Below are 27536 nucleotides of genomic sequence, written 5' to 3'. Positions count from 1 at the left end.
ACGATCTGATAAAGTGTATGTGGAACTGGGAAAAGGGATTCTCATTAGTCCTGATGGCTCTTCTCTCTCTGGTGTGAAGATATGTCCTTTCAAACCTCAGGTTGTAACAGCGGTGGTTGATCAAAAATTAGGTATTTTTGTTGTGTGGAACATGAATTAAATGGACTTAATAATTTTTTCTTCTAAAACTGCATAGCTTCAAAAAGGTAACACTGATTTCGTTTCTTAGTAGCTTATTCAAAAACTTGTATTTACAACCTGTGCACCTTGTGACATAAATAGAAGCATAAAAATCTTTTTTTTCTAACGCAGCAGGATTGCTGATAGAAAGCAGCTGAAAGCTGTAGCACTGTCTCAGCTATTCAAATCATTGTCAGAGGCATCCTCAGAGCACAAAATTTATGTTAAGAGCAGAATGTAATGCTGTTTAATAGTGGATTTGGGTTAGTTCTTAAATTTTTTTTTTCTATTTAACTGTATCTGTGTGCATGTATATATGTGAAACCTCTTAATTTAATCAAAGGTGCTGCAAACTGAGACTTCATGGGAGAAAAACTCTTTGTGATAGATTTGTGAGGACTAACTACGCTCCAGAACATGTGCAATCACCTCACAACATAATTTAAGCGGGAAATATTTCCCAAGAGGGCATCAAATCTGCTTTTTTTTGTTGCCTACTTTACACTCAGTATGTCTTATTTAGTGGTTTTTGGCACTTCATAAGTCTAAACAATAAGATGTGTCCATTCCTTGCACTGTTGCTATGTTGCAGGATGTCTGCTGAGTTGTGTCTGTATGATGGCAATCAGCCTGATCTACCGGAAGCTTGGGGTGAAGGCATGATGATGTTTGAGGTTGCTTCTGTTGGTCTTTCTCCTCCAAGCTCCTGATGAGCTGCCCGTTCCAGCAGTAGTGAGCTGGACAGCAGGCCAGGGCTCCTTGGAGCTTGGCTATGGAGGTGGTAGGAAGCTAAACTCTATTGCTTCCCTGGACACTGTTCATTTTGTTGTTCAATCCCGTGCATGGGGTAAGTATACACTTCATTTAGGCATTCCGTTCTGTGAAGTTCCAGGTTTTCTGTGCACAAGCCAAGAAATGCTTGGCACTGTGTAAATCATACAGGCCACTGAGAAGTTTCCAGTTTTGGCTGCCACCTCGGAGCGTCTCACGCACCTGTGAGCATTGCACAATGTTTAGTGTAGAAAAGGCAAGTTTGTTGCCAAACTCTCAGTGCTGTGCTGTATTTTCAGAGTTAACAGGATGAGATATATCACGGCGTTTTTGAAACTTACTCTCTGTAAACCTTAAATTTTAGGTATCTATTTTGTAGGGTTGTTGGAGAGCTCAAACATCTTAGGGTCAAGCAAAGATAAAGTAGATTAAGAGAAGGAACCCGCTTTCAGAAAGCCAGATGAATGCCAAAGCCTCAGTGCCATTGGCTTTCTCACATGAGGGGCTGCCCCAGATTCAGCACAAAAAGAACATTTGCCAGTCAAACAATTTGTGTGTCTTTAGCCAAAAAGAGATCGTGTCCAGCATTTGAGTTATGTTACCATTAACTGAGTAGTCTTTCAAAGGCAGAAATTTTGATTTTTGTTTAAAGCGGCCCAGCACTTAAATTTGTTACAGAAGCTGTTCATGTAATCAGACAATTCACATAGCAAACAAAATCCAGTTTAGAAAAGCTGATTCTACCCTCATGATTCCTTTCTGACTCAAACATGTAGGCGTTATGCTTTGTTGTATACTTAATGTCAGCCTAGGAATTTATCAGAGGAGAAAATGCTGTGTAGACATCGAAAATTGCTGTTTCTCTGTGACCACTGCCATGTACAACCTAGAGCACCTGAGATCAGCCAAGTCCTTAAAGGGCATGTGCATCTCATTGGCTTCAATGAGCTCTAAGTGCACGCCAGAAGCTTTGCTTTAGTTATTTATGCTGCTCTGGATGTGCAGTCCTGCACGTAATAGAGTCCCTATAACCACAATGCCTCTTGTCACACCGCTTTGGAGAAGAGTGAGGTGGATGTGCAGCTCTCTTACACTTGTCTACCCAGACTGAAGTTGCTAGTCATCTGCACAGAGGCAGAAGGAATTTTTTTTACATCTCTTGTTCCACTGATGTGCAGTCTACAGTGCTACCCTGGAAAACATAGTTTGGGTATGCCAGCAATGAAAATGCATCTTAGCAGTTAGGGAGTCTCAATATTGTATTTTCCAGATTTTCCAGAGAGAAGATGGATAGAGGAAATTTCAGTTCTAAATGACAGAAAGAGCCTTAATTAAATGTAACACAGCAGATTGTAAAATTCTAAGTTAGGGCAGAGTTTTTCTCCACAGGATTGTTAAAAAATAGATGGAGTCAACAAAACATGTGCTTCATGTAAGAAGAAGCACTAATAAAAGTGCTTAGCAAGACAAAAGGCCATTGATAAGCATCCCTGAATTTAAAATTTGCATGCTTACTGGAGATGAACAGTGGCATCTCAGTGAAATCACTGAAGTGGTTGAAGGTTAAATTAATTAGATGCACATGTCATTTTTACCATATATTGCACCTCATTCTGTGTGTATGTGTACACACACAGATCACTTGATTTTATTTCATGTGGCATATTGGTGTTAAGAGAGATGATTGCCATCAGACTGGGGGAACTCTGGAACATGCTAGTAAAGCAAAGCCAGTTTAGTCTGTAGTTAACACTTGTTTCACAAGTACGTGGGAAGTGGCACAAACAGTTAAGTTGGTGCCATTTTTTTGTGAGAGGAAAATATACAGTGTCTTTGATTGCAAGTGTTAGTGCTTGCCGATGTATAATCTATGGCAATGAAATCAAACTGGTTGGTTGTTTCTTTGGGTGTTTTTTGTTTGGCTGCCAACTGACATTATTAGCAGTGGTTGTAGGGAGTATGGGTAGCTTCTACCCGATCTCCTGCTGCTGAAGTTGAGTTATTTGTGCCTTCAGCCTGGCCATGGTGGCAGCAGAAGTGGCTGTGATCTGCAAGGAGATGTGGGGGAAAGAGCTTCTCCATCTTCTGTTTAGGTAACATATAAAGAAATCAGTAAAGGGCTTTTTGTTTGTTCTAAGGGAAAAAAAAATCTGAATTATTAGATAAATCTAATTTGATTTTGATGTTGTTTTCCAAAACATCAAAGAACTCATGTAGGAGAGTTTCCAACTCTTAATTAAAGAGGGGGCATCTGTTGTATTATAACAAAGGAGTCCAAGAAGAATGTATTTGTTGCCTTTTTCTGTGATACGCACATATAGAAGAACAAACAACTGCCTTTGTTTTCTGTCCTTTCTTTCAAACATACACCATTCTCTTGGCCTTGGTATCTTGTTGTCTAGCTGGTTGTAGATCCACGGGGCAAGTCCTGAATTTATAGTATAAAAAAGCACGAGGATAGAAGAGAAGAAGCACGAAGGACCAAACTCTAAGAAAAATACCAAAGTTAGACTGATGCTATCTGAGACATGCTGAGATGAAAGTGGGAATAATTAGCATAGTGACTATATGGGATTAAGCTGGGTCATTTATCTGAGCCATCACACAACTCTTGATGTCAGCCAGACAGATGTCTCTGCTAATCTTAGGGATTTTCACGACTTTCTGTAAACTTTGATTTCCCTTCTGTAGACTTAAAAAGTATCAGAACTGCAGTCTTACAAGTTTCTTCCTGCTTTTAAAGCTTTAAGTGGGTCTTGAGACCTCTGCAAGTCTACAGGACCACTGTGAATCTGCTTAAGCATAGCCCTGTAAGCCCCTGGATGTCCCAGGCATTCCAGATGGAAGTGTGCCCTTGATGATGATGCAAAACAGCAATTGCCATGGAGAGATGAAGGAGTTCTTTGGTGCAGAGTGGTGCACAGTGGTCCTGGGGCAGCTGGGTGGTGCTTGTCCCTCAGGCTGCTGGGTCGCACGCCACTGCAGCCTGTAGTGAGAGCCAGGGCTGCACACTGAATGGAGCCCTGTGCCTTTGCCGAGATGGGAATAATCTGCCCTTTCAGTGCTGCCTGACCTCTGGTTTCCCAGCAACTCGAAGCTGCTCAGTAGAATATTCTGCGGTGTTCCTAATTTACTCATGTAAGGTATTGGCTATGATTGAAGCCTGGCTAATTTCTCATAATGACTTTCACACAGAAGACTTGATACATGAGGAAGTGAACGGACTCCTCAGGAGATATTTTTTTAATTCCTGTCTTTTCTTCAAAGTAGGAAGTGTGCTCTAAAGTTTACTTGCTTGAGAAAGCAGCACAGCTGTGCATTACGTCAGCTCTGTTTTATAGCTGCCTTCTATGGTCTACTGAGGGAATAAACTGCATTCAGGCACAAAACACATCAGAGAAAGAGAAACTGCTTGTGGCCACAGTACTGAAAAAGGATGTGATCAAGTGCTTAACTTTGCTTGAGTCCGGTTTTTGGTACTGAACTAAGAAGTTGCTAACTGTCATGGCACTCCATGCTTAATTAAAGATAACTCAAACTTTTTTTTATTAAACCTTGAAGTTTTTGGAGTTATGATTTATTATTGCTGCAGGGTTTTTCCTTTTTTTAACACTGGAGTTGATAATGTTAAGGGTTTTTTTTGTTAATTTGTGACATTTATGTAAAGGCTTTGTAATGACTTAATCTAAGCTAGTGCACAATTCTACAGCCTGACTCTTTGTAGACAGTCAGCCACAGTAGAAGCTCAGCCACACTTCCCTTGCTGGCCTGTCAAATACTTGCATAAGAAATGAACTTGCTTCTGCCCCATGAAGCTTTTGTGTGGGATGCACAGCTCTGGATGATAACGTGCGCTGCAGGTCAGTAGCTGTGTCTCCTTCCTATCTTTGATGCAAAGTCAATCTTTGGGAGTTCCAGTACCAAAGGTTAAAGCAGCCAGCACTAAGCTTTCCCAAATAAATAAATCATTGTTTTATCCACAAATGAAAGGGAGCTGCTGAGATCATTTAGTCTAACCAGCTGCATGGCAAGCAGTCAGGAAAACCACCTGCTGGAAGAAGGAAGACACCCAGTACTCCCTTTGTGCTTGGTGGTTTTAGAGGGTCCAGCAGCAGAAATGAGCTGCTCCAATGAATGCAGACAGTGAAAAAAAATGTTGTGCCTTCTCATTTGAATGTCTTCCCTTGATTTTCATGCTCATGATATGTTTATCTGCTATGTTTTAGAAACTGCTGTTGAAGGTATGCTCTTGGTTTAGGTACTTGCAGAGTACCATCAAGGGCTCACAGTCCTCTCACTGGTAAGCTCCTCAAGGTCCTCAAGACTCTTACTGCTTTTTTTTGGTCTGGTCTTTACTCTCACGGCCCTTCCCTAAATGCTTTCCAGTTACGCATCCTCCTTTATTGTACTTCAGGTTTAGATGCGGTATTTCAGTAGCAGTTACACAGATGAAAAACAAAGGTTAGCCCACGCACAGAAGGCTTTCACGTCCTAAATGGAATTCAGGCATGCGGTCCTGAGGGAATAGTGCGTGACCAGACCAAGAGAAAGTGGCAGGTCAGTGCCTGAGGACTGAAACACAGAGCAGTGCCATTTGGACTGATGGTTCCTCTTCTGCTTGCCTTGTGCTTTATGAGCTGGCATCTTTTGTCCTTCAGATGAGTGCCATGTCAGCTCCTATGTCTTCTTCTCTTGTGTGGCGTTGCAGTCCGAGAAAGGGCTGCTTGATTTTCTGTCATTGAGGGTAAGCAAGGAGAAATGCAACCGTGGCAACAAGTTATCCGTAGTACTATTTCAGAATGTACTGCTGAAGTGATACCGTATTAGCATTTCAGCCAGAACTGGCCACTTGAAGGGCTTCAGGTATTGAAGCACCAGATGGCTTGTGGTAATACTGCAGTGGACATTAGAAGTAGACAGCGTGAGGTTCTTAAAATGGTAGTTCCAAGACAATGTTTTACAACTATGTCAGGTTTCGGCCATGCAAGATGAAATTCATCTCAAGTATTTTTGTCCTAATTTCCTACTTCCTGATAAATCTTTGGGTCTTTCAGCAATAAAAGCAAGATACTAAGAAATAGCCAATCACGGGATCATAGGGGTTGGAAGGGACCTCTGGAGATCATTTAGTTCGACTCCCATTATCTGTGTCATGCAAACAAGAAGAAATCACGTTACAGAAAGCATCCTAAAATGTGTTTTACTGCTTTTAGATACAGAAAGGAACTTATTTGACCAGCCTACCAATATGGTGGCAAATAAAAAAAAAAAAAAACAAAAAACCTGTAGGTCATAGTTGAAAAGTCTGGTGTGGAGGAATAGTAGTATGATGAAAGTGCTAAAAAAAGAACATGGGTGTAGTTTTAGTCTGTGCTGGTTGTGTGGAGTCCCTGCTGACCTGGAGGGTCAGGATTTCACCTTGTGCAATTGGCTTGTATGCAGCCTCAGCAGATGTGGAGCAGTGCGTGACACAGGCAGGTGGCTTTGTTCTCTTGACCATTGTAACAAACTGGTGTTGACTGCCTTGACATAGGGTTGGTAAGGCAGGACAGCTGTCTTTGTAATTAGTACATCTCAGTATGTCCCTCCATGGTGTGTAGCTATCAGGCAGTCTGATTGATTCTCTTCAGGAGAAGCCTGCTGACCGATCACAATGTGAGGAGAATGAAGCCAGATTGGGGTTTAGTCTGCAGGGATTGGAGGCTTTAATTAGGCAGACCTCAGATGAAATGGCAATGGATTATTCACAGGTGGGGAAGGAGGGCCCGTGAAGAATTCCAGCTGAGTCTCTGCTGTGAGTTGTACCTTCTGTCAGTGCCCTGAGACTGCCAGAGCTGCTCCAAATCTTAAATCCCTCTTTTCCCAAATGCTCTTAATCGTCTGTTTCACATGGATGGTCCTGTAGGCAAACGGCCTGTGTGACCTGCTGTGCATTTCAATGGACTCTAAATAATGTATTCAAGCAACAAAGGCTCACTTCAGCTAAAAACTTAGCCCCTGCATACATAGTTCTAAACCGAGTAGGTTAGATATCAGATAACTTAGATGTCTCCAGTATTTAAGTGTGTGCCTTTAACGATCTGTTCCTATTCCACGAGGTTTTAATTATTGTACAAGAAATTATACACCATAATCATGAGAAATTAGTTTTGCTCTAGGATTTTAAATTGCCACTGTTGAGAGAAGTGGACTAATCCTGTCTTCAGATACTTTCAGAAAGGAAGGTTTGCAGGGAGGCTGCTGTGTGTTTACTCAGGGTAGAGTTTGGTTCATACAAACCAATCAGAAAGAAAATTACTCTGAAATACAAGACAACAGTGACACAGGCTAGTTTAAATAGCTCCAGGATTGCAAGGGCATTGAGTACTGCTGGTGAAAGCATGAAATCACAGCAAGCAAGTCAGAAGCATTTGAGCAGCTTTCCTCCAATTATCAAGCTAGATCCAGTTCTTATCTTTGCTACAGACTGGCAAGACCTGAAATATGACATCTTTGTCAGTGGTCCTGACTCAGTCATGTCTTGACCCGGTTGAAATCCTAAACACTGGTGCCAAAGGGTCACTTTGGTAACATACTGCTGCATAGCAATGACTGCTTTCATTAAAATATCCCTGAGATGCCCCCACTTGTACTGTAAAGCTGGATGACAGGCAGAAGATAGATACTTTAATTTATTTAGGAATTTATTAATTCTCCACCTTTGGCTGTTTTGAAATGATAAACAAACTCTAAAATTGCTGTGTTCCATCCACACAGCAGCGTTTTTTAACACCTGCATCTCTAACCTATAGCGTTAGAGTTCAGTTTGTCACTTAAACTGAGCTGTTCTGGGCTGGAAGATGAAGCATGCAGGCCAGATGCAGTAGCTGGAATTGAAGAGAAGATCAACTAATCATGTAAACACTTGCTGTTGGTAAATGCAGCACTTGCATGTTCAGACCTGCAGAGATTATATAAATGAAGCAGTATATCGTTATTGAGTGAGCAGTGAAATCTGGCCTGGAGTCTGCAGGGGAGTGTTTGAGGTGTAAGGATTGATTTAACAATGCCCATGCTCTTTACAAGCTACCACCAGCATTGTTGGTACTTTTTATAGGATTTTCATGCTTTTTGTCGATATCCAGAGAATTTCAGAATGCAAAATATTCACTGTTATTTAATGTTTATCCAAATATTCCTACTGCCATGCACTGGAAATACGAAGAAAACTTTTTAGCTGTGACATGTTCTTAGTTTTTATTCTCCTGTACTCTTACAGCACTTGTCTATATAGCCACAAATGCTCTGGGATAGGAAGGGAACATTTTCAAAAATAGAGCCATCATCAAATGTGCTGCTGTTTGACCTGAATCTTTTCTGGTTACAGCTGTATGCACACTTGAGAAGACCACAGAGGGTTTATTTTCTTTATCTTTCTTTGAAATGCACCTGCTCTCAGATGACTGAGACTGACACTCCAGGTACAGGGAGGTTTTCATGATCATTGTGCTGTCACTGTAGTGGTTATGGCGTTGAAACACTGTTGTGTAAGAGAATGCCATCAAAGTTGATGGAGCAAGCACCTGAACGACGTGTGGCTGGAGAAACTGGGGGTAGAGAGGTGGTTTGTTCAAGGCAGGATAGTGACCAACATAGCACTGCAGCTCAAGTCTCTTGAATTAACAGGGAGAATGCCCTAGCCACTGCCCATCCTGCCTTTGCAATTTGTTTTCCTATTGAGACCACAGGCATTTTGTCAGGTTGTTTGAGTCCTTGGCACAAGTAGAGGCTGCCGGGTTGCGTGGACGGTTAAGAACCACTAAGGGTCATGTGGTTTAAAAAGCCAAACGATGGGCATGAAGAAATGTTCTTATCAGTTCAGAGAGACCGTGAATTGTAATTCACACATTTCACATTCATCTGGGAGAAAAGCTTAACATTAGTTTTCACCTGTAGAGTTGGTGATTGAGATCAGAGAAATATGGGGGACTGTTTCAGAAAGATCTGGTTGAATGGGTCCCCTTGTGCAGACAGGATAATTTTATTTCTGAAAAAGACATCAGTGCAATTTGGGATGCAGAAGGCAACTGCAAAGCAGGGGAAGACTTCATTCTAGAAGTGAAGGAGAACAGAATTGAAGAAAAGTGAGAAAAGTTACAGGTTTTCAAATAAAAAATTACTTTTCATATCCTTGTATTAATTGTTCATCTTTACCAACTCTGTATCTGTCTTCCACACTTGCATAAGCACAGAAAATCATAACTTGTAAGATATGGCATTGAACTGATGCCATCCTACACACATTGTCAAAGAGAAATCTGTAAACAAGAGCCTGTGAGGGCTTTTTGTTTGTTTGTTTGCTTTTCCTATTCTTTTTTTTTTTTTTTTTTTTTTCTTCTGATCTCTTTCTCTGTGAAGTTCCTCCTACCTAAGCAAAATCCATCATTATTGTGGCTGTACTGAGGCAGCCAGTAGTTCTGGGATGGAAAAGGATGTCTGACTGGTGAAAGCCAGGTGTGCTCTTTGTTTGAATGGAGAAAACAACCTGCAGAACAACAAAAGCTATATACATCTTATTCACTTTCAGCCTCCACTGATGGAGCTGCCCAGGGTAAGGGGATGCTTTTTTATTTTTTCTGACCTCCATCAGACTTTAATCTAAGGAACTATTTTATAGTTAAAATTATGCATAGAAATCAGATGTCTGTCCTAATGGTTTCTTCTAATTGTTGACATTAGACAGCAGCTTTGCCCTTCAGGAGGCTCACAGGTTATCAGAGCAGTTACTTAGCAGTTTATGGAGCCAGTCTCACCTGCACAGGTTCCAGGTCCCATTAAAGCCTTGATTCTAGTGCCATACAGTGCAAATTCATGGAAGACTTTGGGATGATCAATGGGTTGGAGCACTTCCCCTGTGAGGACAGGCTCTGAGGGACCTTACAGCAGCCTTCCAGTACCTGAAGAGGCCTACAGGAAAGCTGGGAAGGGACCTTTTATAAGGGCATATAGTGACACAATGACGGGAAATGGCTTTAAACTAGAAGAGTGTAGATTTAGACTAGATATTAAGAGGAAATTCTTTCCTGTGAGGGTGGTGAGACGCTGGAACAGGTTGCCCAGTGAGGCTGTGGATGCCCCATCCCTGGAAGCACTCAAGGCCAGGCTGGATGGGCTTTGAGCAACCTGGTGCAGAGGGAGGTGTCCCTGCCTATAGCAGGGGGTTGGAACTAGATGATCTTAAAAGTCCTTTCCAACTGAAACCATCCTAGGGTTCTTTGATTCTGGAAATGAGAAATTACAATTTGTGCTATAAAACAGTGTACCACTCTTTAAAAAAATAATTTTAAAGAAACTTTTATCATGTTGAACAGTCTTAAATCGTAGGTATCAAAAGCCTAAGAAATTCTACGTACATGTTGGTCAGTGCCCGAATGTGACTGTGACCCACGAGAGTGGCCCTTGCCTTTTGATTTTGTGTGTCAGAGTTGTTTAGTGCTGCCATTCCTTGGTTAAAGGGAAATATGTATGAAAACAAAATTGACTTGAAGCTTTCTGCCTCTGTCAAAAATTTTGAAAGCAATCGGTCAAGTTCCTTCTCTTTTATAAGGCCTTCTCTTTTATAAGGTTGATCTGCACAGCAAACAATTCTAATTTTTACTATGAAAAACTGTGAATTTGATAGTGTTTTATAATCAGATAGGATTTTGCTTTATGGTATCTGGATTTTTTCTACAAAATACAATTTCTTCCAAAGTGTTTGTCTGTGAAACAAATCCTCTTTGCAACAACACTGATAAATGCTTATCAGACCTCCATGTTACCTGAGTACAAACCTGAAAATTAATGTAATTATCCCAGGAATTCTGAAGACACAAGACTGTCCCTCAGCTCCTTGGGTAAATACCCTTTGCATAGCTATTTAATGCTGCTCCAGGCTTTGTGGCTGTTACGAATGTAGTTGCAGCCCATTTTAGTGTGTTGTGTTATGGTTCCCTCCCTGACCTGCTGTAGCTCTCCTTATTGCTGAAGTATCTGTGATGGCTCAGCCAAAACCCTCCAGGTGATGAGAGATCTGTATCTTCTGGTAACTCCAGAATGAGAATTGTAGGAGTCCAGCATATTGCTTACCCCTGCCTCCAGGTTTTTGCACAGCAGCCAAATTTATTGGGGATGTAATTCCAGTGATACACCAGGGCAAGATTTGACCCTCCCATTTAATACCACCATGTCTATCAGTACTTAAAAATAATTACTTAGGAAAGTGAAGGGACATGCTTATGTAATTAAAATTGCAATGGTCCCTATGTTGCCCTGCTGATACCATGTTAATATCTCTTGCAGTGTATCATGCTTTTCTTAAAAAAGTGCCGGCTTCTGATATCTCAGCTGCTGGTGACCAAACAGTGCTGTGCCTTACTTTTGTATTCACAAGAAAAAAGTCTTGAAAATGTTTCTTCTTCCCTTGTGAATCAGAATGTGGGTGGAAATGAGTTTAAAACAAAAAAAGAAAAAAAAAAAAGAAAAACCCAAAAAGGAAACAAGAGCATTCAAACCAGCAGTGTGGCTGACTTTTGACTTGTGAGGTGCCAGGGGCTGGTGATAAAAGGATTATGTAGTGGAGCAGCCAGCTGGCTCTCTGAGCTCCTTGGGCAGGAACAGACATCTGCAGTGTCACTGAAATTCTCCCTGACTCTGATGTATCCACTCCATTCACACATCTGCCTTGCCACACTGAGAATATGAATTTGTTTGCAAGTCTGGTGGGTAGTGTTACCCTTTGAGCCAACAAGAGTATGGGTAGAAGAATCAAAAGCAGATATTGAAAAAGCTGTATTGACATGTGTCAGTCTGTGACACAAATCAGACGTGACTTGTACAATCAATATCCTGTTCTGATGGTTACTGTGTGCATCTGTGCTCAGTCCTTTCCCTTTGGGAAGCATTGGTGACCTGTGCAGAGGCAGGCTGTGTGTTCCTGCAGTTGGATGGTGGGTTTGCAAGGCTGGTTCCCTCGCACGCCTGTGCCATGGGGAGGGCAGTTACAGAGAGCATTGGCAATTCCAGTCGTGACAGTATCAGGGCTTTCAATGTAAGAATCCATGCGTGTGTGCAGTACAGTGCAAAGATTTGACTTGCATATCTGACTGTTGTTGGCAAAATCCAGATTAAACACAGTATCAAGAAAAAAAGTGTGTGTTTTCATCGCTCACAAAGGCATTTCCTCCCCTAGAACATTAATGTATATATGTGCAGGCACAGAAATAAAACGATAAATCACATTACAGAGGCAGGCTGATGGAGCTGGGGTTGTCTCTGGAGAAGGCTAGATCCAGAGAGACCTTCTTGTGACCTTCCTGTACTTAAAGGATGATTATAACCAAGAGGAGGTCCAACTTTTTACACAGCCTGATAGAAATGGCAAGGAGGAAACTTAAAGAGGGGAGATTTAAGTTAGATGTTAGGAAGAAATTCTTTCTCAGAGCATGGTGAAGCACTGACGCAGACTGCTCAGAGAAGCTGTGAGTGCCCCTTCCATGGGTTGAAGGCCGTGTTGGATGGGGCCCTGAGCAGCCTCGTCTAGTGGGTGGCAGCCCTGCCCATGGCAAAGGTCTGGGGCTGGAGGGTCTTTAAGAAAGTCTTTTTCAGCCCAAGCAATTCTGTGATTTGCAGCAGAACCCTAAACCTAGTGGCAGCCAGTGTGGTAAAGAGTTGACACCTCTCCAGGACTTCCTTGGATGCCATGCATGTAACTCAGAAGTGGGCAGCAGTAGCTTTTGATGTCAGAATTTCTCCATGTCCTCATCCACCTGGGTCAGGTTGCATCAGGTCCTGCAGCACCAACTGCCCCGGGCAGAGCAGGGCTCACCACTGGAACTGGCTGCTTTTTCAAAACCACAAATTATGTGCATTTTTGTTCAGTGCTTTGGACTGCAGAGGAAGGGTCAGAACACAGTAATTTTCCATATGACTTTCAGCTCCTGTTCCAAAGGAAGAGGCTGGAGAATTCTGCTGCAGGAGTGGTGAGGGCTGGGGACATGTTTGTCACTGCAGCTCAATACTGGAGAAGTAGTTCGTCTCTCACTGCTCCAAGAAAAGATCAATGACAGGAAGAATCACAGTGCCTTGTTTTAGATGTTCTGACTCTTAAAGGAGGGGGTTAGAAGCAGATGCATCAATATTTTAGAAGCTACTTAGCTAGAAAATGAGAGTTAACATCACTAGCATCACTAGCATTCTGTTTTATGTCTAAGCACATGAAAAAATTTGGAATATTTTTAATTAACTTTTGAGTCTGTCTTCTCATGAAATTACTTCCGATAAGTTCAGATTTCAGGGAGTCACTTATTTGCCAGGTTGAAAAAGAAGCATGATGAAAGCCAGTTTATAAATAATAGGAGAGTCCTCTGATTTAGAGTTGCTCAGGGCTTGATCTTGTTCTCATTTCTGTCAGCTGAAGCTCTTGCACTGGCTGCGCTGGGAACCTCTTCACTTTTACATAAACCAGTGACTGTGAGATCCTGCCTTCCGAACTTTCACTTGCAAAGTACTAAAGGCTGCCCTCTAATCCTGCAAATGGCTGTCCAGGAGGGTAAACCCGTGTGCTTGAGTGGACCTTTGGGCTTGTGAATCACAGCGCATTTACATGAGGTGTTACTTCAGTGTCGGGACTGTCAGCATTTTGCAGGTGGTGATTAGCACTGTCTTGAGCTGCTTTGTGTGGTGGTGGCTGGCGCTGCCTTATCTCAAGACATGGCTGAAGCACGGGGCAACCTGAGGGCTTTGGAGATGAGACTGGAAGGCTCCAGAGAGCAGGAGCAGAGCTGGTCTGCACTTGAAGGTTTCCCTGACAGAGTGGCTTGGGCTGTCTTTTTTTCTCAATTAAAAATGATCCCAGAAGAATGACGTGCAAACCAAGGGAAACTTAGAGAAGCAGATTTTTTTGTTTGGATGGGTTTTTTTCTTGTTGTTTTGGGGGCTCTCTTGTTTGGTTGGTTGGTTTTTTGGTTATTTAGAGATGAAAACATTTCTGATGCTTAGAAGTTTTTTCAAATACTTGCTTGTTTCAGATGCCAGATCAGTTTGATCAGACAGTGGTGCTCAACCAACTGCGCTACTCTGGGATGCTGGAGACTGTGAGGATTCGGAGGGCTGGCTTCCCAGTCCGAAGGCCCTTCCAAGACTTTTATAAAAGGTAAAAGCAGCGACGTGTGCACTTCAGGTGTGAGTTGTGGCTATCAATCAATGTTCTCATGTAGAGGAATACTGTAAAAATCTAATATTAAAAAAATAGAGTAAAAACAGAATGTTTCTTAAATGAAGCAATAAATACTTTTTGATTGCCAGGTATAAAGTTCTCATGAGAAACTTAACTCTGCCCGAAGACTTAAATGAGAGATGTGCCATCCTTCTTCGTCTGTATGACAACACAAGTACTGAATGGCAGCTTGGAAAAAATAAGGTAAAGTAATCCAACCGCACGTGTTGTGGCTGCTGCTTATACAAGGTTGAAGGGATTTTGACTGCACAGCTGCAGAAGTGTAGCTGTAATGGTGATTACATTTGGCTTTAAAGGAAGCTGAGCATGTTTGTTGATGCTCTAGAGACTCCTGTAAGTAATTTGTAGTTGTGCTAAGGAATTCGCTGTCTGAGGCACTTGAACCTACATGCCACTTATAGAGGAAGAGCCCACTTGGGTGGACTCACAGGCAGGAGCAGTGGTGAGGATCGGAACGTACAGCATGGTTGCTGAATGTTGGAATTCCGAGAAGTCCCCAGCCCTTGAGGCAGTGCTCTGTTCTACCAGGAGCTGCGTTCATTGCAGTGAACTCACCTACCTGGTTCCTGCTCCACAGGGGAAGTCACACAGAGAGGGACTGTAGCCAGTGTTGGTACAGCAGAGCTGAGCTCCACATGTGCTTGCTTGTCCTAGTCTAGGAGTTCTCAGAGGCACCTCAGAGACTCCATATGTGTCCCGCCAGACAACCTGAACTTTGCTGCCACTGTTTTTTTTAAAGAATTTCACATTGTTTTTATTAGAAGAACGTAACTGTGAGTAATGAAACAATCCAGGTGTTTCAGCATGCTCGTTTGGTAAGTTAGAAGGTTCTCCAGTACAGGATCTGAGATTTCCTGACTATTAACACATGGTACAAAGGCCTGAGAGTGGATTACAAACAGCATTCCTTGGCATGTGTGAGGTGTCTCAGGGATTATACTGGGAGGTATGATTTGATCATTTTAAAGTTATTTTGGGACATGAAATCTGAGATATTCTGATTGTAACTGAAATCATTTTTCAACCCATTTTTATAGACTGTGGCGAGCAAATCATACAGTGATAGCAGACAAAGCTAGATGTTGGTTCCTCTTATTGCAGATGTAGCAATCCTTATGCACAGACTCTGGACAAGGCTTTAGCATGTTAGCATAATAACATCTATGAGGACCCCAAATTGTTTTAAGCAACTGCTTGGCAGGATGTCAGCAGGAACCAGAGCTCTCTTGTAACCTCCCATACTGAGGACTGGGATAATTGCCCCCAGAGCTGTGTGTGCATTTTTAAGAGTCTTCATAAATAGCTTATTGTTGGAGAGAACAAGGGAGCATTGGTTTCAGACTGAGCATACTATGGGGCACTTTGTGATTTAAGAGGAGTAGTAACAACATTGCTGTGATTCAGCTTGAGTGTGAAATTTTCTTGTTTTCACATCACAGGCTGCATTGCACCTGCTCAGGAAAATGTGTTAGCCGGTGCATAGTATGTGCTTAACATCTTAACATTTTGGTTCAGGAAGTAGCTGAATGCCTTTCTGAATCAGAATTTTGGGATGTTCTTAAAGCCAGTGTGTGGAGAGCAAAGGAAGATTGCCCAGTGAGAGAAAGAAAAGGCTTCTTCCTTCACAGCCTATTTTATACGTGAACTAAAAGCTATGTATTTAAAGAGCTGCTCAGTGCAACTCAGGTAGCGGAACTTTGGGACTCTCTGTAGAACTGTATGTGTTCATTAGCGTTTGATAATTAGTTGCAAAATCAAGTCCCTTTCTACATTTAAAACTCAGAACTGTGCCTTTCATCAGTTTTGTGATAGGCCTTTGTACTCCTAAACTACTCAAACCAGCCAAACAAACAAGAGCCAAAACAGAAATAGTTGATGAATGTGTCCATCGCCCTGTGAGCTCAGAAGCAGTCTGTCTGCAGGATGCTGGTTAGCTGTGAGGGATACCTGGCCCTTGTGTGTACCAGCACAGCAGTTCTGCACCTGTAAGTACAAGAGCAGGCAGCCTGAATATGGAACCAGTCTCATTTCAGTGTACTTCTGCAGGTTTATACCAGTGACATTGGAAGGAATGACGATAGCAAGAGGTTAAAGAAGCTCTATTCGTAATGTAAAACAGCTGAATTCTCAGGGCAGTCTTTCTGCTCCCCAAATTCCCTGCTCTGAGTGTCCCTGCTGCAGCAGGGCTTGGACTGCATGGATCCAGGAGGTCCCCTCCAGCCTCTGCTATGCTGTGATTCTGTGAAATCAGGAAGTTCATACTAAGCCCTACAGCTTTTTGGCCCATGTTACTCTTTGATGGCAAAGCCTGGTAATGAATCTGTTAATTATATTTAGTGTACTCAATCTTTTCCAACTGAAATCCAAAGTCAGAAGATCATCTGCAGGTATTTTCCTTCAAAATAAATATGTTTTCTGTTAAGGAAATGCTGTGCTTGACTCTGAATTCAGGCTTACTGCTGAGAATGGCTCTGTGAGCATGGCTGTCCTTGATCTATGTCACTATCCACAAGTTAAGCCAGAATTTTTCTTGTGTAGGTTTTCCTCCGGGAGTCCTTGGAACACAAGTTAGAGAAACAGCGAGAGGTGGAAGTCACCAAGGCAGCAATGATTATCCGAGCACACATCTTAGGTTACGCAGCCCGGTGAGTGACTGGATGGGAACGACACTAATTAAGCTTTTGTACAAATGGGTGGTAAAATTCCTTGGACACAATTCTTCACTTTTTGTAGGAACCAGGCATCCGAATCCTGTAAGTGGCTTTTGAAGATAACATCTGATATCCTTAGCAGACTCATGAATTTAAAAAAAAGATGGAGTTAGAGTTATTTTGATATAATGAATAGGACAGTACGGAAGACTGGAGGTCAGCCATCCTTGTAATGGTATCTTGGTATGAAATAAGTGGCAGAAAATCTAGCACGATGATACCTAATGGGGCTGCCCCCAAATTATGCATATTTATCTTTGCTTTTTCATGATAGAGAGCAAATACAACTAGTCAGTTTGGTTCTTTAAGAACTAAACATTAGGTAAGTGATTAATGTTTCATTTGTTTACTCAGCTTCCTGCATTATGTATTAGGTGGAGTTTCTCATCCCATCTGTTTATTTCTCTGCTTTTTCTACAAATCAGCTGAGGACAGTTTGAGGAAACTTGTTTGCATGATGTAGTCTTCTCCTTATATTCTGACTAATATGTTGCTCAAGAACTGTATTCATTTTTAATGACAGAGCTACCTGTGCATGATCTTTCTTTTCAGAGATGTTGGACAGATACCTATGAGTATCTTCTCTGCATGCATACACGCATGTACAAGCTGTACTTGGTAGCATTTTCTTGTCAAGGGCACAAGAACATGTAAGACAGGTAGTGTGCATTTCCTTAACGAAAATACAGATTGCTCTGTCATGGAAATGAGGGCATCTCTTCCCTTTCCTGGGGAAGAGAATGTGAATTAGAATGGAGAAACCACCAGAGAGGCAGAAAAAATAAACTGCTTCACTACTGTGCCTCATTATTGCAGGTCACTATGACTATGATAGGACTTCTCATAACTGCTCATTAATCCTTTGTTTCCTTATAAATTTACTCTATTCTGTGATGTTTTTGTCCTTTTTTGTTTTGGTTTTTTTTTCCAGAAAGAGGTATAGAAAGGTTCTATACTATGTGGTTGTGATACAGAAGAACTACAGAGCATTCTCTGTTAGGAGAAGGTTCCTTTGCCTGAAGAAGGCAGCCATTGTTCTTCAGAAGCAGCGGCGAGGCCAGATTGCTCGACGTGTTTTCAGGGAAAGGCTAGAGGAGAAGCGGAGACAAGAGGAAGAAAGAAGAAAAGAGGAAGAGGAAAGGTGCAGTATGCTCCCTTGCATCACACTCCATTCCATATTAGGTTGTACTCTGAATAGACTTTCTTGCAGGTAAAGCCAATTGATTTTGGAATTCTGTGCTTCTTTTGATTTTAAAAAAAAAGTAGTTACATATTCACAGACATATTCTTTGTGACCTTATTTTTGGCTGTCTTTCCTGTGGCAGATGATTGAAAACTGAGCTATTGCCCTAGCACAGGATTTGATTATCATGTGTTGAGATTGATTTGCTAACTATTTTCTTCCCTCACTTTTAGGGAAAGACAAAGGCAAGAAGCAGAGCGTCTTGCTCAGCAGGTAAATGATATTCTTAATACTTGCAGCCATCCTGTTTATTTGAGTATCTCAACCCAACCATTAAAAAAAAATAAAAGACATCTGTGGTGTTTAAACAGAACTTTTTGTTAGCAGATAAAACCAAAGGAAACTTGATACAGTTGTTTGCATGGGAATTTCTTTCACCTCATGCTTCATTTAATTTCTGGCAAAGACAGAACTTTCTTCACATTCCTGAGCTTTTCAGTATTTCTGAGTAAATGCAATCACTCTTTTATTTTTCTTTTTCTTTCGTTTTCTTTCTGATGTAGGGACAAGGGTTCTTTTAAATAAATAGCATGATCAGAGTATAGTGCTTACAAACTACAAAATAGTCTTGCATTGAGGAGACAGTATTGTATTTTCTTCTGTTTTGAATGCAGGCTGAAGAGGAGAGAAAGAAACAGGAACTGGCTGCCATTCAGAAAGCCCAGAAGGAAGTGGAGCTGAAGCAAGAGGTGGAGAGGCAGAAAGAAAGCAGGCAGGTAGAAGAGATCTTGCGTTTGGAAAAAGAAATTGAAGACCTGCAGCGTGTGAAGAAGCAGCAGGAGCTGTCTTTGACTGAGGCTTCATTACAGAGGCTGCAGCAACTCCGAGATGAGGAACTCAGGCGGCTCGAGGACGAAGCTTGTCGAGCAGCCCAGGAGTTCCTGGAATCTCTGAACTTTGCTGAGATCGATGAATGTGTCCGAAACATTGAGAGGTCGCTCTCTGTGGGCAGTGGATATCCTGCTGAGCTCACTGAACAAACTGGAAATGCCTGCAGTGAAAAGCCCAATTTTAACTTCAGCCAGCCATATCCCGAGGAGGAGGTAGATGAGGGCTTTGAAGCTGATGATGATGCATTTAAGGATTCGCCCAATCCAAGTGAGCACGGCCATTCTGATCAGAGGACCAGTGGCATCAGAACAAGCGATGATTCCTCAGAAGAGGATCCGTATATGAATGATACTGTGGTGCCAACAATTCCTGCTGCTAGCAACACCATGCTTATACCTCCTACACATGATACAGTCAGTCTCCACAACTCTTCAAGTGGTGAATCTACATACTGCATGCCAGAAAATGTATCGTGCAGACCACCGGACTCTGTGGAACTTATTTCTCCAGATGGAGATTATGATTACGACCAAGATGATTACGAAGATGGTGCTATTACTTCTGGTAGCAGTGTGACCTTTTCTAATTCGCACAGTAGCCAGTGGTCACCGGACTATCGGTGCTCAGTGGGGACATACAATAGCTCTGGAGCATACAGGTTTAGTTCTGAAGGAGCTCAGTCTTCTGTAAGTATCATTCCTTGTATTATCTAATAATTGATTTATGCTTTCTGATTTTTTTCCATTGTACAACCATGCAGTCACTGTAGCTGTTATTAGAAATGCTTGTATTACATAATTCAACTTATTTACGCTGCATATGGGCATAGTTAAGTGTTGACTGCAATTCTAGCATTATGCAAGGGTATGGTTCTGTGTAGTTTAATGCAGAACTGCGTATTATTGTATGAAGATCTCAGTGCCTGGCCGTGGATGCAGTTCATAAGCAAAATTTTGTGTGTCCATTGGAGTGGGAGGATTGGGTAGCATTGTGGGGAACTGATTTTGGAAAAGGCAGATTCAGTTCTGCATGTGAGTAAGAACGGTTGAATAAACTGCTTGCAGAAATCTCCATTTTGTCAGATGTATTTGAGATTAGTTCAAGGGTAAATTTCAGATGATGGCAAACAGTAGAATTACTGAAGCAGTTAATTGAAGGGCTCTTTTTTCAGTGCTGTTCACTGAATTGACAGTTTGCTCTCATGAATATTTTTGGAAGAATATGATTTCTTCCGCCACTCATGAAATACTTCAGTGAAACTGGGTGTCTGGGAAAGTGAAAACATATTTCAGCAACACTGACTTCTTTAGAAGGAAGATGTTAGCACTAAAATATCTGCTACAGCTCAGGTAATAAAAGCCAAAGAAATTGTGTTCATTCAATACATCATAAAATATTTTAGCTGAAGACTTCTAAACCTGTTTTTTCTAAGCTCTTTCCTGAGAAATCATTTTACTTTTGTTCCTTTCTTTCATAGTTTGAAGACAGCGAAGAAGATTTTGACTCCAGGTTTGACACAGACGATGAACTTTCCTACCGGAGGGATTCTGTCTATAGCTGTGTTAGCCTGCCCTACTTTCACAGCTTTCTGTACATGAAAGGTACTGGGTGAACAAGAATTTGTTAAACACACAAACTAATCAGAAATATTTAATAAACCTTGTATGCTAATTCCTGTAGACTTCAGCTATTTTCAAAATTTTGGAAGGCTGATGGAAAAGTCAGGAGAGAGCTGCTCTCAAATGAAGTTCCTTGCAGTGCCTTACATCTGGCAATGAAACATCAAAATTTTTTGGCTGCCTCTGTTTCGTTTTATATCCTTGAAGGCTTGTAAACAATGGAATATCCAATACAAACCTAGCAAAATATCTTGCAAAGTCAAATGGTAACAAATTTTGAAGAAAGCTTATTCCTGCTATCAAAACCTTGTACCAGGGGCAGTGTTCTCTGCTGCAAACCAGTTTTACTGATTTCAGTAAACTTTCCTTTGGGTTCTAAAAGAAAGAAAGGAAGTGTATGCATAGCAAAGGGACATAAGAGACTCTACAAGAATATACTGAGGAGTTTTCTGGTTAAGATTCTTGGACTTGTAATGATCAACGCAAAATTATAATGTAGGTGAAATCTCGTATCGTTCTCATCACTAGCATAACTTAATTTGTTGGAGTAGGAGTAGGGATGAACAGGTGCATGGGTACACTGATGTGAAAAGTGATGTATGCTGTCATTGCTAGCATGGTTCTTACCCTCTGACACAGTTGGCAATAAGGATTGACAAGAATATACTGGTTTGGTTGAGTTCTTTTGTAGCTCAGGTAACAACAATGCAAGCTGTATTGTGTAATTAAACAAAATCACAGAAAGTTTATGCACAGCATTGCTACACTTTGGTATGACCAAGCTCACACTGGCATATGTCCCTCTTAAAGTGTGGTTCTTGTAGGTTTTTCCAAATTTTCTGGTTTTGAGTTGAACATTTACCTCCTAATAACCATAGATACTGAAGAAAACTTTATTGTAAGTTATTATATGTAGGTACTGTATATGTGTGTATCAATATACACTGTATATTTGTATACATTTGTTACATTATTTTTGTAGTATATCTATTATTATAATTTGTAATTTAAGATTCTTTAGATTATCAACTATATGGTAGCTTTAAGGATATGCAAGAATTAGATCTTTCATTTCATGTCTTGCAGCAGAGACTCATTTCAACTGCAGTACGTTGGCCAGCATCTCCTAGTGTTGGTTTGGTCACAGCTTCTGTTTTATAATGTAATTGTTTGTCTTAACTATGCATGAACCCACATCTATCCCTTTTTGCCAGGTGGCTTAATAAACACATGGAAACGACGCTGGTGTGTCCTGAAAGATGAGACCTTCCTGTGGTTTCGCTCCAAGCAGGAAGCACTCAAGCAGGGTTGGCTTCACAAAAAGGGGGGCGGATCATCTACTCTTTCCAGAAGGAACTGGAAGAAACGATGGTTTGTTCTCAGGCAGTCCAGGTTGATGTACTTCGAAAATGACAGTGAAGAAAAGTTAAAGGGTTCTATTGATGTCAGAACAGCAAAGTAGGTTTATATATGTTTATATACTACATGATATCCTACTAAATACTTCTTGGGAGTTATCTGGGAATACACTGAGTGCTCTGCCTTCTAACTGTAGAAATGGAAGCATGAGTGTGTTTGATGAAGATCTTGAAAGCAAGTGTTGTCCTTACTTGGCTCTCTTTTAAGTCATGGAGTGCTGCAGTTAAGGCAGTGCCAAGTACTTCAGAAAGCTGCTGTTGTAGTGAACTCGTCTGTGCCTTCTCCCAGACAAGAAGCCCTACTTAGTCTGTAATGATTCTCAGGGCAACTCAGAGCACGATGCCAAGTCTGTAGCTGGAGGCAAACACAAATGGAGAGGGTGGAATTAATAGGCAATGAATATATATTTAAGTTAGCATGAGTCAAAGCTATATGTTTGGTAGATATTTATGATTTTTTACGTTTGAAATAATTAGGGTAGTTCTACATGAAGGTCTTCAAGATGCATATATGCATTTCAGAAATTTAGAATTGCTGAATCAAACTTCACAATTTCTGTCTTGCTAACAGAAGTTTCTTATGCCTTAAAATTCTATGCTTTATATAGCATGCATCAAAAAGGTTTTTTAAGGGATAGTATTTTTACTTTTAAACAGTCAACATATTTTATGATTCAGTGGATCTAATTTAAAAATTAGAGCTTGCTAATATTGATAGTCTTGTTTCTGTATAAGGATACATAAGCTTTCCTCCTTGGTACAGAAAATAGAAATGGCTGTAACACTTGATTCCAGTCAGCATCTTGTAAACTGCAGCCGTGCATTTTATTTTTGTCTACCAGAAATAAATTGGAAGTGAGTTTAATCTTTTATTTGGAAGTCTTGGTTGAGCCTGATTCAGGCAGGACAACGCAAATAGTTTCAACGGGCATCCTGACTTGCTCTTGTAAAAACAGCGCGCTACTGGCTCTCAAGAAACTCTGAATAGAGAGTAAATTTCCTACCGCTATTGTTTTTGGTTGAAATTGAATTGTTTCTGTCCCGTATGCCATAACGTGTATTTAGTCCTTTTTCTAATGTGCTCAAGCCAAATTTTGTTGTCACTGCATGGTTTCATCAGCTGTTCCCTGGGGAAGCTCTCTGCTGAACGTTCCTTTAAAAGAGCCAGATAATGGTTGTTGATCCTAATTTGAACTGAAAGTTGAGTCAAAGATTTGTACATAAAACAGCTGGAAGAAAGGGCACTTGTATTTAAGGTTATGTATGTTAGCACAAATAGGCGGTAGCTTTTCTATGTAATTTGAATACTGATTATATTCTTAACGTACCACGTGAGATACATTTCAGCATTCCGTATTAGCCTCCCATTCCAATGTTATTAATATGGTGCTGCTTCACTTAAAATACACAACGCGGAAGTACTGGAGGAAGGAAGACAAATTAAGGAAAACAATACAGAAAAATAACATTTTATTTCTTTTTAATCCTCAGGAGCTTTCCCTTAAGCACTCCAAAAATCACCTGAATTCAGTTATTTTTGCCTGGTTTGATAATGCTTTTTCTTTAGCTTGTGTTACAACAATAGAGTAGCCAACTTTGTATAGTGGCACTCATAATAGCTTCATTATTTGAGTATAGTTGTAGTTTGGTGTATAAATACTGCCTGATATCTCAAACTAATCAGGTGCAACAATTCTGATTGCTGTTGTTTCCAATGTCTGTGAGTCTCTCAGCTCAATAGCATTTCCAAAATGTGTTGGCAGTGTCTAATGCGCAGTCTTGTCATTTGCTTCTTTTCAGAGAGATTGTTGATAATACAGGCAAAGAAAATGGTATTGATCTAATAATGGGTGATAGGACCTATCACTTGATTGCTGAGTCTCCTGAGGATGCAAGGTATGGAAATCATCAGGCTTTTTTGTTCTGCTTTTTAGCTTCCATGCCATTCTGACTTGTGCTTATCGTTTTATTAGCCTGCTATCACCAAATAGCCAGAGTGTGTTAAACACATTGCACTGAACACTTTTTCCAAGGGCCTGCTGATATAAGAAAATCTCATGGCAGAATATGGCAGACTCAGACTCTCAGTGAGTCAGACTCAGTGAAAATTTCCCTAGAAGCTGGCTGTGTGCTTTCCCTGTTTTTAGACACTTAATGAAATACAATATGTATGTAGAGAAGTAATAACTGGCTTTTAATGATTTTCTTTTGCATTATCCTGCTGCATTTAGCTGCATAGATTAAATCAATATTTAAGATTCCTCTCAGTTACCTGAAATAAAGTACCATTTAGAGGTGAGATCTGTCTACCTAAGCAGAGCCTAAGTATTTTTCACATAAAAGTTGCCGTGGGATCATTAGATTTTAGGATGAATGCATATTCAGGAACAAGGGGAGCATACAACAGTGTTGGCTTTTCTACCAATTCAAAAAAAGACCTTACTTTTGCTGCTACCATATCAAATGGTAGGGTAGGGCTGCTAGGTGAGGAGCAGGCTTAACTTGTCAGATCAGTTCTAGTGTATATCTAATAAATAAATAAAGTAATCCCCACACTATTTGTTTTGAGATAATAACATGCTTGCCTATAAAATCAAACATTTGAATGAAGTTAACTTAGTAATCAAATCTTATTACCCATTGTGTTGCTGCCCGAAGGCCTGAGCACAGAATGCCTATGCCAACATTACTTGAGCTAGTTTTGTTCTGAAGCCTTGAAAGTTGCTTCGTTTTTCATCTTTTTTTTTTTTTTTTTAAATTAGAATACCTTCAGGTATCATATTGCCCTGAATAAAAATTCATCAATGCTTACAAGGCAGTCATTGATTCATTTTTCCGCATCCTTAAAACCACACTTAAAAAAGTAATTCAGCACTCATTATGATTCTTGTGTGATGTGAGTAAATTTTAAAGGGAAAGATTAGCTAAAGTCTTACCTATTAGACACGTGTACATAACCCAGTAACTGCTTTGTAGGGATCAGTAAGGAATTGCCAGAATGAAGACTTGTGTCTGCTGTAATGAATCTCTTTTTTCCTAAGTGTGGAGGAGACACTGTATGCTATTTTTGTGTACAGTACACATAATACACCATCTAGATTAAATTATGTTTTAGCAATGTGTTCCATGTTTTCTTTTTTTCATATTGATCTTAGAAAACTTTAATGTGAGAGATGTGCAAGGATTTCCAGATGGGCTCAACTCAAAGCCTTGTTAATGTTTGGCAGTGTTAAAAGTACAAAATTATTGGACTGTGTTAGTTCTGGATCTGCTATGGAAAAAAATTTTCTGCACATGGGCTAGATGATCATCTGAGGTTGCTTTTGGTTCATATGAAAGGAAGGGAAAAGAAAAAAACCTGAACCCTTCCCAAAAGGGAATTACTTTTTCAATCATGATCACGGCGTACTTGAGAAGTAATGTTTCAGGGGTTAGCCACTGTTTCAAAACCCTTGTCTGTCTTTGTCCTTATTCCTGAGTTCTGCTACTCAGCTGAAAGCCAAGGGATGTCCCAGGGGGAAGAAAGTTATAGGAGAGTAAAATCTGCCTTTGTCTTTTTGCCAAGAGCTGTGATGGATTTATTTTTCATTGCTTAGACAAAGATTACACAATGACATTAGGAAACCTCCAAATTGTCCTTTAAAATTGAATAATAAATTATAACTAATTGTGCATACAGTGCTATGAAGGCCTTTTTGTCATTTATATCAAGACTGACATTTAAATACATTTGCAGTTCCTGAGCCTAATGGAAAAGCTGAATTTAATTTGTGGGAATCTTCAGGTAGATGAGTCTTTAGTTTCTTTGACTGATAGCTCTTTCTCTTCAGACAACTTTCTCCTCATTTTGAGGGGTCTTCAGTAACCTTGTCTCACATAAGTAAGTAAGTGTAAAGCCTTTCTGTGCATATCTCCAAGTCTTAACAAATGAATCAAAACTAAAAACATTCTCATTTTTTCTCCTACAGTCAGGCACTCCGAATCTTCCTTTTTCTTTCCTTTTCTTTATACTTTGTGTTATTCCTAATGAAAACATATTCTGTTGGAAAGGACTTGGGATGATAATGGCAGTGATGGAACCTTTTGACAGACTACACATTTTCTCAAACAATTTTGGCAGTTCAGTTTCGAGATGTCTACATTATGGAAACCAGTTGCTTCTGAATGCTGGAGTTAAGGAGGCAGCATTTCAGTTTCATAGGCATAATTCTTTGACTACAATAGCAGGTAGTTTTACATTTAAGGCCATTAGTTTTGCATTTGTTTTCTCAACCTGGTGATGGTGAACCCTCTGCACAGAAGTGAGTACTGAGTTTTAAAGGTTGGGCTTTTGAGTCCTTTGAAAACTCAGCCTCAGGTAGTTTTCATTGGAATGGCAAATTCGTATCTCAAACAGTGGCATTCAGGAACCTGCTGAACAAGTCAAGCTCTGCCCTCAAATTTCTTTCAGTGGAATTGCTTAGAGCAGTTGAGCTTTATCGTATGCAAATGCCAGAATGGTAGAGATTTCCCAGAAGCAGAAGGTGTGGTTGGAATTAAATCCCTCTGCAACTGCTGCTCAGCACCGAGGCCAGAGTACTGGGAATCTCTCTCCCAGTTTTCCTGTTGTGGAAATGTAAGGCTACTGGAGTGGTGCAAATTGGTTCTGGTTCAACCGCATGGGTCCTTCCAGCTGCTGGATTTTCCGATGCTCCATTGGGAACAAGAACTGTAGAGGTAGTTCCTTGGGGTTTCTGTTCTTTTTCCTCTCTGGACTGTAAGGACATGCTGTCCTCTTGGCCTTTGCAGAGGTATTGTAAGTATTGTGTAAGTTGTCACGCTATCAGAGTAGCAGAATTTATAATCTGAAGGTTGGATTTTCCATTGAAGGCTTTGTATGTAGCTAGCAGTGGTTGGGTTTTTTTCCAGATGAAATGTGTATAATGTGTTACTAATGCTTGCTTAACCCTCAGATGTTTCAGTGTGCTCAGTGCCACTTTTCTGCCACATCTTATGCAAGGTATTTCTCTTCAGGAGGAAGGGTATGACATGAATTTGGATAGGAGATCTGGAGGGGCTTGTTTGTATCCAGTAGTACCTGAACTGACATAAAGCTTTGCTGCTTGTATGCATGTTGACAAAAGGAATCTTAAGCAATTTCAAAAACCAGCAGAACCTGCTAGATCTCTGCAGAACAATGGTGACAAAAGGCATGTGCACAAGGGATGTGTTTCTTACACTACTGCCTTTCTCTCCACAGCCAGTGGTTTAGCGTTCTGAGTCAAGTCCATGCATCCACTGAGCAAGAGATCCGAGAGATGCATGATGAGCAGGCAAACCCACAAAATGCGGTGGTAAGTCAACATCTGACGAAATTTTCAGAGCAAATATTTTCAGAAAACAAGGGACACTGGTGGCCGCAGCTTCTGACAGTCACCACCTAATTTCCTTAAATGCAACGTAGCCCGGACACTGGCTAGAGGCTGTGTGCCGTAGGCCCTGTGCCTGTACACCAGGACAGGCTGATTT

General features: G+C 40.8%; 1 protein-coding gene across 1 annotated transcript in view; it reads left to right on the top strand.

The window, feature by feature from the left end:
* The window catches only part of MYO10 (myosin X), a gene marked incomplete at both ends in the record, with an annotated part of 150740 nt that overhangs the window by 108194 nt on the left and 15010 nt on the right, over positions 1 to 27536 (top strand). Inside the window, 10 exons of the mRNA XM_079533292.1 lie at positions 13998 to 14122; positions 14275 to 14389; positions 16745 to 16851; positions 17849 to 18058; positions 18334 to 18373; positions 18775 to 19677; positions 20469 to 20592; positions 21825 to 22068; positions 23829 to 23924; positions 27268 to 27361. Of these exons, the coding sequence (XP_079389418.1) occupies positions 13998 to 14122; positions 14275 to 14389; positions 16745 to 16851; positions 17849 to 18058; positions 18334 to 18373; positions 18775 to 19677; positions 20469 to 20592; positions 21825 to 22068; positions 23829 to 23924; positions 27268 to 27361 (2058 nt within the window). The remainder of the gene's footprint in view (positions 1 to 13997; positions 14123 to 14274; positions 14390 to 16744; positions 16852 to 17848; positions 18059 to 18333; positions 18374 to 18774; positions 19678 to 20468; positions 20593 to 21824; positions 22069 to 23828; positions 23925 to 27267; positions 27362 to 27536) is intronic.

This window comes from Tetrao urogallus (genome assembly GCF_951394365.1).
Source record: "Tetrao urogallus genome assembly, chromosome: 3".
NCBI lineage: Eukaryota > Metazoa > Chordata > Aves > Galliformes > Phasianidae > Tetrao > Tetrao urogallus.
This window is presented reverse-complemented; position numbering and strand designations above follow the sequence as displayed.